This window comes from Electrophorus electricus, chromosome 12, assembly GCF_013358815.1.
Source record: "Electrophorus electricus isolate fEleEle1 chromosome 12, fEleEle1.pri, whole genome shotgun sequence".
NCBI classification, from domain to species: Eukaryota; Metazoa; Chordata; class Actinopteri; order Gymnotiformes; family Gymnotidae; genus Electrophorus; species Electrophorus electricus.
Genome location: NC_049546.1, coordinates 1739650 through 1751689, shown reverse-complemented (window position 1 = coordinate 1751689; position 12040 = coordinate 1739650). Strand labels below are relative to the sequence as shown.

Genomic DNA, 12040 nt, shown 5'->3' with positions numbered 1-12040 from the left:
CCGCATCAAGTGGAACACTGTTATACTTCCTTATTCCATGCAGTTCACATCTCTAACACATTCAGCTTCTCAGACCTGTTCACACATCTGATTGTAGCTGGGGGTCCACAGCCATATCACAGTCTGCTCGTAGACTGGGTTCAGCCTCCAAACAGTGTATTCACTGAATATGACTGGAATTTCAGTCTTTGACATTTGATCATAATCTGACATTCAGTGTTTAAAGGCAAGGCAAGTTTATTTGAATAGGCTTTTTCATACACAGCAGTTCAAAGTGCTTCACACAGACAGAAAAATAACAAAGCTTATTAAGATATAAAGTACATAAACCTGAATTAAAAATAAAGTGTTGAGAAAAGAAAGAAAGAATTAAGAATCAAAAGATAAAATTACACAATAGCATTTAAAAATTAAATGTGCAATACTACAGAATTTGAGGGAACAGTGTCTGAGCCAAACGACTGGATTATTAAGCATGTTTTTTATATTTAAAACCACAGGATCAATTTATAAACAGCACAATAGCTAAAGTCAATTCTGTTGTATATTGTTACTTGGTGTAAGGACTTGAGAATTGGGGTGATGTGTTCTCTTTTCTTGGGGTGAATTGGGGTGAATCGGGATGATGTGTTCTCTTTTCTTGCTCTTTGTAACATGTCTGCTGGCCCGAGTGCCGATGGGCGTGGAGCAGGACGCACAGACTCCCTCGATGAAGTGACACATTTATTAACAAAAGACACGAACAACAACGATGGCACTCATACACAACATTAATGAAAGACATGACTCATACTTAACAAAACACAGACAATACTAACATTAAACGATGAGTACATATGCATATACAGCAGCAGACTAACAATGACCAAAACAGTACACACACTAGCAGAGATTTAAATAGACAAAAAACACAAGACATTAAACCCAGTGCTGGTGCGTGCAATTACAGAGGGCGTGGTTACAAATAAGGTGAAACCCGTTGCATGTGGCAGGCCGTACAATGTGACTCGGGGGGGGGGGGGGCATATCGTGACACTCTTATTTGAATCAACTGTAGCTGTTTGATTCTCTTTTCTGGGAGCACTATGAGGAAGCCATTACAGTAATCAACCTGCTAGAGATAAAAGCATAGATGAGGTTCTCAAGGTCTGGTTTAGTTAAGAAATCTCTGATCTTGTTGATGTTCTTAAGGTTATTAATCCTGATTTGGCTGTTAAAACTGAGATCAGATTCCATTAGTGTACCAAGGTTACAAGCTAGCACTTATACATTATAGGGTATAATGCCAAAATGGCAGCTAGTCTGTGGCTCTTATTGCTGTTCCCAAATTTAATGATCTCTGTTTTATTTTTATCCACCTGCAGAATTTTATGGCCAATCCAGTTAATTATGTGCTCAAGGCACATACAAACAGAGTGGAGGGGACCATAGTTGTCTGGGGAGAGGGATAAATCATAATTTGTGCCAGAGTCATCCCTTTACATATTAATTGCACCATTTTAGGACTGTTTCTGAGAGTCCAACCCCCTTCACAATTCTATAAGATACATCCAATTTATAAAGAAGGTTTTGCTCTATGGTTTATCAAACGCTGCACTGAAATAGAGCAGTAGTAAAAGTGATACCTTCCTAAAGTCTGTATTTAAACAAATGTGATTAATTACTTTAATTAGCGCAGTCTCAGTCTATGGATAGTTCAAAATCTGATATTTGATTTTGAATGATATTTGTCTAGACAGCTCTTTGAAGATAGAAAACCTTATAATTTCTTAACAAAGCTGCTTCCAGATTTTTCTTTTATAATTGAGGCTTCACAGATGCAGTTTTGAGTGAGTTAGGAAAAACACCCTAAAAGTATAGCAGATTCATTTTAAGTTTCTGTTTGATGCAGTGTGAGGTCCGAGATGATTCAGAGATATTTGTCAGCATCTGGCAGCAAACTACTGCATTCAAATATTTGATTTAGGATTAGAATTAGGATTAGGGTTAAAATTAAGGTTTCCCAATATACCAGGAAAGGCTATGATTCGTTCAAGTACCATAGGAATTCATCTTTATCTTGAACCTCTTTTAAATGACCTTTTCCTTTTTTCTATATATTTTCTGTAGTTTTTGTATATGCAGCTCAATAAAACAAATTGTAAAAAGTAATGCATTTTTGAAAAACTGACTTTATTATAAAAAAAAAGACTTTTACCAATATTTTACCAATATTTAAGATAAATAGTCCCTCATGGTAGACGGTTATATGTACTTATATACAGTGTGTATGTGATATAAAATCTTAGACATTTCATAGCCTTTAGCTGGTCATCTTCAATGTTTGGAGGATGTTGTATTTCAAGTAGCAGGTGTAGATGTTGGGTTTCCAGTAGTAGATACTGTTCTCTGGTCCACTGCTTTCATGTGGTCATTGACCCAGTCAGAGGCAGGATCCACACATATCTCCTTTCCACTAATCATCTTAAAGCTGGAACAGAGACAAAGGTACAGCAATGTTCTGTTAATACAGCAGGCCAGGACTTAATGACCCAAGATGGTGAAAATCTACCTGTGTGGCAAAATCACAGTAAACATTCCTGATGTAAATGACACTATCAGTGATAAATACCTGTGGAAGATTCTCACACTGGGCTTAGTGTGAGTGTGTAAAATCAGCTCTTAATGTTGTTGCTACAGCACCTTCACTGCAGCGTTTCAGCAGGAAGTCCAAACGTGATTCCAGAAATGGTTCATAGATGCAGTGTGTGGACTGTGTTACATATATGAAGGGCTGTAGTAGGCGTGTGCTGCCTCTCAGAGCAGGTGATACTCACACCACAGCTTTGATGGAGCAATCGCTTCTGGTCCAGTTGTAGGACACGATGCGTTTGAGGGGCAACTTATTTTGAGTCGGTTTATAACAGCAGTCTGCAAGGTTAAGAGCAGGACCTGGAAGACATCAGCAAACAGTTCCAGACAAAGTCACTTAGTACAATAATGAGAGATTGTACCACTTTTAGAAGACTCTCATTAAGTCTAGTATGTCTCAGTTCAATTTGGCTCACATTGTAAATATACTGTAGTGGGGAACAGCACCGCCTCCCCTGTGGGGAATTGGGGTTCATTCCATGTCTGGCCAAGTGCTCCAAACTACACAAATAAGAATCCTTGGGAAAGACTCCATACACTACATTTGCCTACCTGGAAATTTTAAGTCACTGTTGACGAGAATGTCTGCCAAATGTGTAAGAAATGCATCATATAACAGAGAGATGGAGACTCACCACTAGAGACCAGCTGGAGAGAACAGAGCAGCAGCACAAACAGCAGAGCAGACAGGTTCCTCATTTTAGCAGAATCTCTGATTTCACACACAGACAGTCACGGCTGTAGAAAGTGTAGTGTGTGTGTAGAATCAGTGTTCTGCACCCTGTTATATAGGGACAGAGAGGGCTGTTCTCCAAATTAGCATCCACTGATTTTCCAAGTATCTCCTTACTCCAGAAAGCCTGATTCTGCTGATTCCTTCCTCTTTTCTTTACATCAACTCTCACGTCCTCATTTTTTTCTCAATGGGCTGTGAGCTTGTAAACCCAATTTTGAGTTCACTGAAAGAATGTTCTTTCCCTGCATTCTTCTTTTAAACCTTTTAAATTGTCATGCAAATTCTAATTCATTTACATAAGAGCAAAGCAGATTTGCAGATGTCTGTGTCCAAGCCCCAAGTGAACAAGCCAAAGGAGACAGTGGCAAGGAGAACCGCCCTAGAACATGAGCAAGAAACCTCGAGAGGAACAAAGACTCCAAGGGGGCCAACATCCTCTGGTCAACCCCAGACATCATAACAAGCACAAAATGTGCAACAAAAAACCAAAATAGTCAATAAATAAGGGTGAGCAATAGAAGTCCAGCCTTCCTGGTTCCTAACAGTCCTAGTCTGGGTTTCATGAGTGTAAGTGTGTGAGTGTATGATAAGATTATTTGGCATGGTCAAATACTAAAGTGTGTAAAATAGGTGTATAGAATGACTCTGGCAGGTCTAGCTATAGCCATATGGCTAAAAGGACAGAGCCAGAAGGAAACACTGACATGGAGGCTCCCTGGAACATCAGCATGCTGCCGCTCTCAGCCAACAAAGATTAATGACAAAATAGAGATGCAGTGACAGCATCATAACATCCCAGTTTTCCATAAATCCTAATGCCCATTAACCCCCAGATCAACACATTTACCTAAGATGAGAGATATTTACTAAAATGCCTGACTAAACACATAGACTAATCAAATATTGATTTCAATTTTTGATGTATAGTTGTAATGTGCGGTGTAAGTAAAATGGTCAGTGCTATTAAGATGCTATTATCAAAAGCCTATTTGAGTATTTATTGCATTTTTCTGATATATTTTCGTCTTAGTCTTGTCCTCTTCTAATCATCCTCTATGGGTTACACATGAGTAAAACAATGAAAGTATCACTACCACAAGATGCTATTATCAGAAGCCAATATCAGTTGGAGAAAATATCTCTTGTTTACATGCAAACTAAATTCTACCTCATCACACTCATGTCTGTCATCATAATCATCATTATTATGATGAATCATCATCATTATGTAGCAGTAGTTTAATTTCTCTTGTTCACATGTCTCTCTGGTGAGGTCATCAGCAGGACTTCTGTGCACACATTCCATTAAAACAAGAGTTGGCAAGAATCTGTGGTCAGAAGAGGAAGAGACTCCCAGTGTAAACAGACACTACTTAGAAGCACATTTAACACTGAACTGGGGTTTGAGGAAATCTCCCTTTGCATCACATAAACTAAATTTGGTAGCTTTATGTAGCTTTTTCTCTTAGAATTATTACTATTGTGGTGACTGTTGGCCAGAAGAGGAGGGCTGCCTTTGAGTCCTGGTTCCTCTCCAGGTTTCTTCCTCATGCTCTAGGGAGTTTTTCCTTGCCACTGTCATCCTTGGCTTGTTCACTGGGGGCTTGGACTTGGATATTTGTAAAGCTGCTTTGTGACAACATCTGTTGTAAAATGCATTATATAAATAAACTTTGATTGATTGATGTAATAATCAGTGTTCATATCAAATTCCTTAACATTTTTTTGTTTGTTTATAAATTACCATTTTTTATCTATAGATAACTTAACAGTGATGCCATCTTCCCAGATGCACTGAATAACTTCTATGCATGGTTTGAAGCGCAGAACAATGTTGCAGCAGAAAAGTCCATCCCTCCGCAAAATGGCCAGGTGCTGTGCCTGACGGCGGCTGATGTGAGGCGTACTCTGCATGGAGTTAACCCACAGAAAGCTGCTGGACCAGACAACATCCCAGGTCGTGTGCTCAGAGAATGTGCTTACCAGCTTGCAGATGTCCTGACAGACATCTTCAATATCTCTCTGAGCTGCGCCGTGGTCCCAACATGCTTCAAGACCACCACCATCGCCCCCATGCCTAAGAAGCCCACGGTGTCGTGTCTCAATGACTACTGTTCCATCGCACTCACATCCATCATCATGAAGTGCTTAGAGAGACTCATCATGAGACACATCAAGAACCAGCTTCTCCCTTCTCTGGACCCCCTGCAGTTCGTGTACCGCTCCAACCGCTGTACAGATGATGCCATCTCTACCACACTTCATCTGGTACTCACACATCTGGATAAAAAGGGCACCTCCGTAAGGATGCTGTTCATAGACATCAGTTCAACATTCAACACCATTGTTCCTCAGCATCTGATTGGAAAGTTGAGCTTACTGGGCTTGAACACCTCCCTCTGCAACTGGATCCTGGATTTCTTGACTGGTAGACCTCAGTCAGTCCGGATTGGGAGCAGCACTTCCAACACCACCACACTGAGTACTGGTGCTCCCCAGGGCAGCGTACTCAGCCCTCTGCTGTTCACACTGCTGACTCATGACTGTGCAGCGATGCACAGTTTGAATCACATCATCAAGTTCGCTGATGACACGACCGTGGTGGGTCTCATCAAACAAAGACAACGAGTCAGAACTGGTGAGCTGGTGTAAGGTCAACAACCTGTATCTGAATGTTGACAAGACAAAAGAAATGATTGATGACTTCAGGAGAGCAACGCAAGATCACTCCCCGCTTGCCATCAACGGCTCCTCAATGGAGATCATCAAGAACATCAAGTTCCTTGGTGTTCACATAGCGGAGAACCTCACCTGTTCCGTCACCAAGAGAGCCCAGCAACGTCTTTACTTCCTTCGAAAGCTGAGGAAAGCCCATCTCCCATCACCCATCCTCACTACCTTCTACAGAGGTACTGTAGAGAGCATCCTGAGCAGCTGCATCATTACCTGGTTTGGGAACTGCACCGCCTCTGACTGCAAGACCCTCCAGAGAATAGTGAGAACAGATGAGAAGATCATTGGGGTCTCTCTTCCCTCCATCACGAACATCTACATAACGCGCTGCATCCAGAAAGCCACCAACATTGTGAAAGACCCCACACACCCCTCACATGAACTGTTCACCCTTTTGCCATCTGGAAGAAGGTACTGCAGCATCCAGTCCCGCACCTCCAGACTGTGCAACAGCTTCTTCCCAGAAGCCATCAGACTCCTGAACTCTGGCTAACTCCAATTCCAATTCAGATTCCAAAATGGGCACTTTTATACATGCTTATACACAGTCACACACACACACACACATACATACATACATACATAAGTACGTACGTACATACATACATATCCATACACACACTCACACATTGTTTTGCATCGGACTAGTGCTGAAGTCAAACCTCACACAAATAAACAATGCACTCCTGTTGCAGTCTTGCACATTATCCTACTTGCTGCTAGAGTACTGTACTAAAGCAGCACTGTACTCTGAACTGTTCTGGCTGCTACCGGTGACTGCTATGTTCAGGGTAGCATGTCACTGATTCCTATGCACAACTTGCTTTACATATGCCCAGTACTGTATACTGGACTAAATAATTGCACTGTCTACTCATTTTGTATTTGTCCTGTCCTGTAGTTATTATTGTTTATTTCATGTTTATTTAATGACATTTTCGTACTATATTGGACTGTGTAGCATGTTGTCTGTTGCACTGTTGTTTTGTGTTGCACCATGGTCCTGGAGGAATATTGTCTCGTTTTTGTTGTGTGCTTTTATTTAGCTGAAATGACAATAAAACCTCTTTGAACTTGAACTTTGAACTTTGAACTTAATTTGGGGTGCCTAACGTTCATCACGCTTCCATTGAACCTTTCAGTGGTACCATTCTCTTGCAGGTGATATGGAGTTCTTAGGGACTTTCTGCACCCCACCAATGTGACACAGTTCCTTCACCAAAGCATTTTTTAAATGTATCCCTTGATCTGACAATTATCTGACTGGAACTCCAAATCTGCAAAAAAGGTTTCTCCACAACACTTTTGCTACTGTATTCGCCTTTTGGTTTTTCATGACGTAGCCTTGAGCGAATCGTGACAAATAATCAGTCACCACCAATACATTTTCTACTCCACACTTGGATTTCTCAAGCATGAGAAAGTCTATAAAAATTATCTCTAGGTGTGTGCTTGTATGAATCCTGTTCAGTGGAGCCTTCAGGCCTCTGAGTGGCCTTTTCCTGAGGCAGCACCTTTTGCACTGCTCACACCACACTTTAACATCATGAAACATTTCCCATAAAAACACTTTCTGAATTAATGCAAATATCCGATCAACTCCGAAGTGACCACAGTCATCATGAAGAACAGTTTTTGTCTGCACCCTCAGTTTTCTGACAAGACTAGCTGGTCCACAACTTTACATTGACAAGCTCTTATTCACCAATGCAGAATACTATCTTTAAAAATGAACTGCTTCCTCTCCTTTAAGAGAAGTCGCTTGTGCAGTCCAGTCCACAGCAGCTCATCGCCTGCGGGCCTGGTACCACGCTCTTTACTTGGCAAAAAGATACCAATCACTGTATCGTCTTTTAAACTCGCCCTCATGTCCTGTTTAGTCATAGCCTGTAAAACATCAATGCCCTTCCCATCAAAAGCATCACCAGTCACCAGGGCTTGGACAGGTTCTGTAGGACATCCAGTGCTTTCCACTTGACTTGGCGTCGCCCCAGTAACCCTTTTACGTCCTGCAGGTGTATCACGTGGGAGCAATACACATTGTGTTTACATTGTGCCTACTCAATCTCCTTAATGGCCAGTCTGCCCTGCTGGTACTGGGTTGAAAGTAATCAGAAAGGCTTAGTGTCAACAACTGGTATTTCACAGTCTTCCTGTGCTCATAGTTGAGAGCATGCTGGGAGAAAACACCTGCATTTTCTTTGGCTGCCTCTCCCTCCATGACCTGTCCACCTCATTTTGCATTTCACTACTATGTCCCTCTGGTAAACTGGTGTCACTTTCATGCTTGGAATCACTCATCTTACTCACTTCCCCAGCAGGTTCAGACACATCAAACACAGCTGCAATAGTAGTAATAGACTTTGTAGAGAGGTTCATTGGCCTAACAGGTATAATCCCTTTTCCACATTGGCCAGAACACGAACAAAAATCAACCCATCTGGAAGCTTTTGAGAGGGTAAACGTTCAACTAAAGCTGTATGTGGAACACCCTTGGGTGCTCTGTATGTTTTACATCTCAGATTTATTTCGTTACCAGGAGGCATCACATCCTCATGGTGTCCTGCAAACCTTACAGTGCCAGTTTTACCTTCCATTTCTTTCTCGTTGATTTTCACTACAGCTATCAATGCTGAGTACCATGCAAGGTGACTTTGCTTCACTCTGAACTGCTTACCATATGCCATAAGCACAAATGTCATGGCACAGTGGAAGCTCAGTGGTTAAAGCACTTCACTAGTAATCAGAAGGTTACCAGATCAAGTCCCACAAATGCCAACTTGCCACTGTTGGGCCCCTGAGTAATACCCTTAACCCTCAATTGCTCAAGTTGTATTCAGTCAGTGTCAGCTAAATATAAACTGTAAATGGTGCCAATGAGTTGCCCTGAATTCTATTTCTGGAACAACTGCTGGGGCTTGGGGCAGTCATAGCTCAGTGGTTAAGGTATTTGGCTTGTAACTGGCTGGTTCAAGTTGCCGCTGTTGGGCCCCCTGAGCAAGGCCCTTAGCCCTCAACTTGTACTCAGTCATAATTTTAATTGGCTTTGGATAAAAGTGTCAGCTAAATGATGTAAATGTAATGGGGAACTGTTAAAGATAGAGTTGAGGAGTTGGAGGTAAATGTTCAGCACACTGTAATATGGTGCCTGCTGTTCCTACTATGGGCCCATTGGTGGTGACTCATTAAACAAAGCTGGGGGTGTTTCTTCAAAAACATATCAGTGATTGTTGTGACGTGATATCCTGAATCAATGAGGGCCTGACACACAGTTCCATTCATCACCACATCTCCTTCATTACTAGGGCCCACAAGTGCTGTGTCATTACAGTTTTGAGTAGCTGTTGCATAAATGCTTCACTGACCACCCATGGTTGCCCTAGTTACCACAGGTTTTAGGTGTTTAAAGACTGGTCAGTCTCATTAACACTCACTGCTTGGCCTTGCTCCTGTCCTGCCAAAATAACCCTGCAATAGTAAGCAACATGTTAGGGTTTCCCACACTGGTGACAGATAAAATCTAGCTTGTTCTTGTATATGTAACAGCACGTCCCGCCACATGCATGTGGAGGCGTCATTGTTTTCATCAGGACTGCCCCTTGTTTGTAATCACACCACCTTGTTAACACACACCTGCACTTTATTTGTTCCATTTATTTATGTATATTAAACCCTTTGTTTTGTAACTTATTGTCAGTCATTGTTTGTGTTGATATTAGTGCTAGTGTTTACATTTAGTTGCCTGTATAAGTTTAATGCTCGTGTTTATGTATCACTTATGTCACTACTTTGTTGTATGTGAGTGCCATTGTTAATGCTTAATAAATGTCTGTCTTCGTCGGGAGACATCTGCGAGTCCTGTTCCTTGTCTTGCTGCACTTGGGCCTTCACAATATAATTGCAGCCTCCTAATGGAACTCCCCAAAAAGACAATCAATCAGACAGGCCATCAAAATGCCGCTGCCAGACTTCTGACTACGGGCAAAAGAAGTGACGCTCATTTCTAAGTTCTTACACTGGCTATTGGTATACTACAGAGTTGACCTTTAAGGCATTCTTACTGGTCTAATAATCCTTTAAGGAGTAGGATGAGTTTATCTATGTGATACACTGCAGTGTTATGAGCCAAGCAGAAACCTCAGATCAGATGTAGTTGGTTAATCCTGCCTAAGAGACATACTAAGCATACAGAAGCAGCGTGTAGCTATGATGCTGTTTATAAATGGATCCAGTGGCTTTAAATCTAAACTAAAAACATCCTTTATTTGGTGAAGCTTTCAGCTCGGGTAAACACTTTTCCCTCAGATCCTGTAACAATGCACTGTTAAACACTACTGTGCACTTTTATATATCTTAATTCTTCATTTAGTCTGTATCTTTATCGCAACACTTTATATCTTAAGCTTTATTGTTTTTTTATTTTATTTATATGACTTGCTTCACAACTGCAGTTGATAGTTAGGAAGAACAAGGTAAAAGTTCAAAGTAGATTAATTTAGAGTTTTGGACTGATGTAGTGTAAGGTCCCGGATGATTCCGCAAAAATTGTCAACAACTAATAGCAAACTCCTGCGTTCAAATATTTAAGCTTAGAGTTGGCGTGAGAGTTGGGGTTATGTGAGGGTTTTCTCATGCACCAGGATGTAGCGTAAGGAGGCGGACGCGTGTGCGGAGAGGAACGAGATTTATTATGGGCAAATCTAAAATCAGAGCTGTTGTCGTAGTCCAGGGTCATAGAGCCAACACGGAGAGTACGGGGAAACATGAGTAAACAAAAACACACGAAGGCACAAGGGGAAGCAGGCTATAACTAAGGCTAGGGAAACACATTCACAAATTCAATAATTCTAACAGTCACACATCCAAACAAACAACGAACAGCCACGACCAAGACACACAGCAGGGTTTAAATACATGAACTCGAAACGAGGGACAGGTGTACGCAATCAAACAATGTGAGAACAAAACGAAACTATGGACCGGAACTAAACACAAGACAGGGAAAGGAACTGATCGTGATACAGGAAACGCTGTGATTGGTTGAAGTGAAATAGGAATTCAGCCTTATGTTGAATATAGTTTACATAGTTTGTATACATGCAACTCAGTAAATCATAAGTTATAACAGGTAATACTGTAGGAAATACTGTAGGAAAATGAGCTTTATTTTTAAAAATGAGAAAATAACCATACAATGACACTCGGGATCCACAATGTGATTCTTCGAATGTTTTATCATATGAATGGTGTAACACTGAAAATACAAGCAAATCAATAACGCTTACGTAGATTTATAAATAAATATATTTGCTATTAATTGTAGCATATGCTGTTCTTCTATAGTCAGCAACCCGAACACTTCCCATGCTTACCACTCGACAGTTGGTGAAGATTCAACAACCAGTGATAGACATCATCTCAACTTCATTATCCAAACATCCACTTAAACCACACATGAGCAATAATAAAATAGTATTACTCACAGGGAATAACACTGTCCTGCTAAACTAGTAATTAACAGATTATGGTGGATTTTGTAGCACTCAATCCAATGTGCTCTACCTGAACACTTCCTATTTCACTACTTCCTACTGTGTTTTTCTGTTCAGCCAGCAGGGGCCGCTAGAATGCCAAAACATTTACTGGCCTGTCCAGAACACCAATTACAGAATGTTACCAATATTTAACATAGTTCTTCATGGTACACAGTTATATTTACTTGTGTACTATGTGTATGTGACGTATAATCGCATGTATTTCACAGCCTTTAGCTGGTTAACTTCAGTGTTTGGAGGATGTTTGTTTTCCAGTAGCAGGTCCTTTTGTTCTCTGGTCCACTGCTTTCATGTGGTTATTGACCCAGTCAGAGGCAGGATCCACACAGATCATCTTTCCACTAATAATCTTAAAGCTGGAACAGAGACAAAGGTACAGCAATGT

General features: G+C 41.0%; 1 protein-coding gene and 1 long non-coding RNA gene across 3 annotated transcripts in view; both read right to left on the bottom strand.

Annotated features, from left to right (window-relative positions):
• Window positions 1–12040, bottom strand: part of LOC113568571 — a 44961-nt gene that overhangs the window by 32511 nt on the left and 410 nt on the right. The window contains exons 2-3 of one of the 2 annotated variants that reach the window (XR_004776731.1): window positions 11473–12011; window positions 9421–9568 (exon numbers count right to left, since the gene is read on the bottom strand). This is a non-coding gene — a long non-coding RNA (uncharacterized LOC113568571). Of the gene's footprint in view, window positions 1–9420; window positions 9569–11472; window positions 12012–12040 lie in introns of those variants that run through there. The other variant, XR_004776732.1, reaches the window with a different exon arrangement.
• LOC113569303 (monocyte chemotactic protein 1B-like) lies at window positions 2152–3524 on the bottom strand. The gene is made up of 3 exons (XM_035532172.1): window positions 3267–3524; window positions 2817–2931; window positions 2152–2470 (listed from the first exon to the last, which is right to left on the bottom strand). The coding sequence occupies exons 1-3, from the start codon at window positions 3328–3330 to the stop codon at window positions 2341–2343; spliced, it is 309 nt and encodes a 102-aa protein (XP_035388065.1). The 5' UTR covers window positions 3331–3524; the 3' UTR covers window positions 2152–2340.

Bases quoted from the DNA above. Each gene is read 5' to 3' on its own strand.
- LOC113569303 (XM_035532172.1), bottom strand. From the start codon at position 3,330: ATGAGGAACCTGTCTGCTCTGCTGTTTGTGCTGCTGCTCTGTTCTCTC. The intron at 2,932-3,266 runs GTGAGTCTCCAT...GATGTCTTCCAG, and splicing joins TCTCCAGCTGGTCTCTAGTG to GTCCTGCTCTTAACCTTGCA. The intron at 2,471-2,816 runs GTGAGTATCACC...TCTCTGTTCCAG, and splicing joins TGCTCCATCAAAGCTGTGGT to CTTTAAGATGATTAGTGGAA.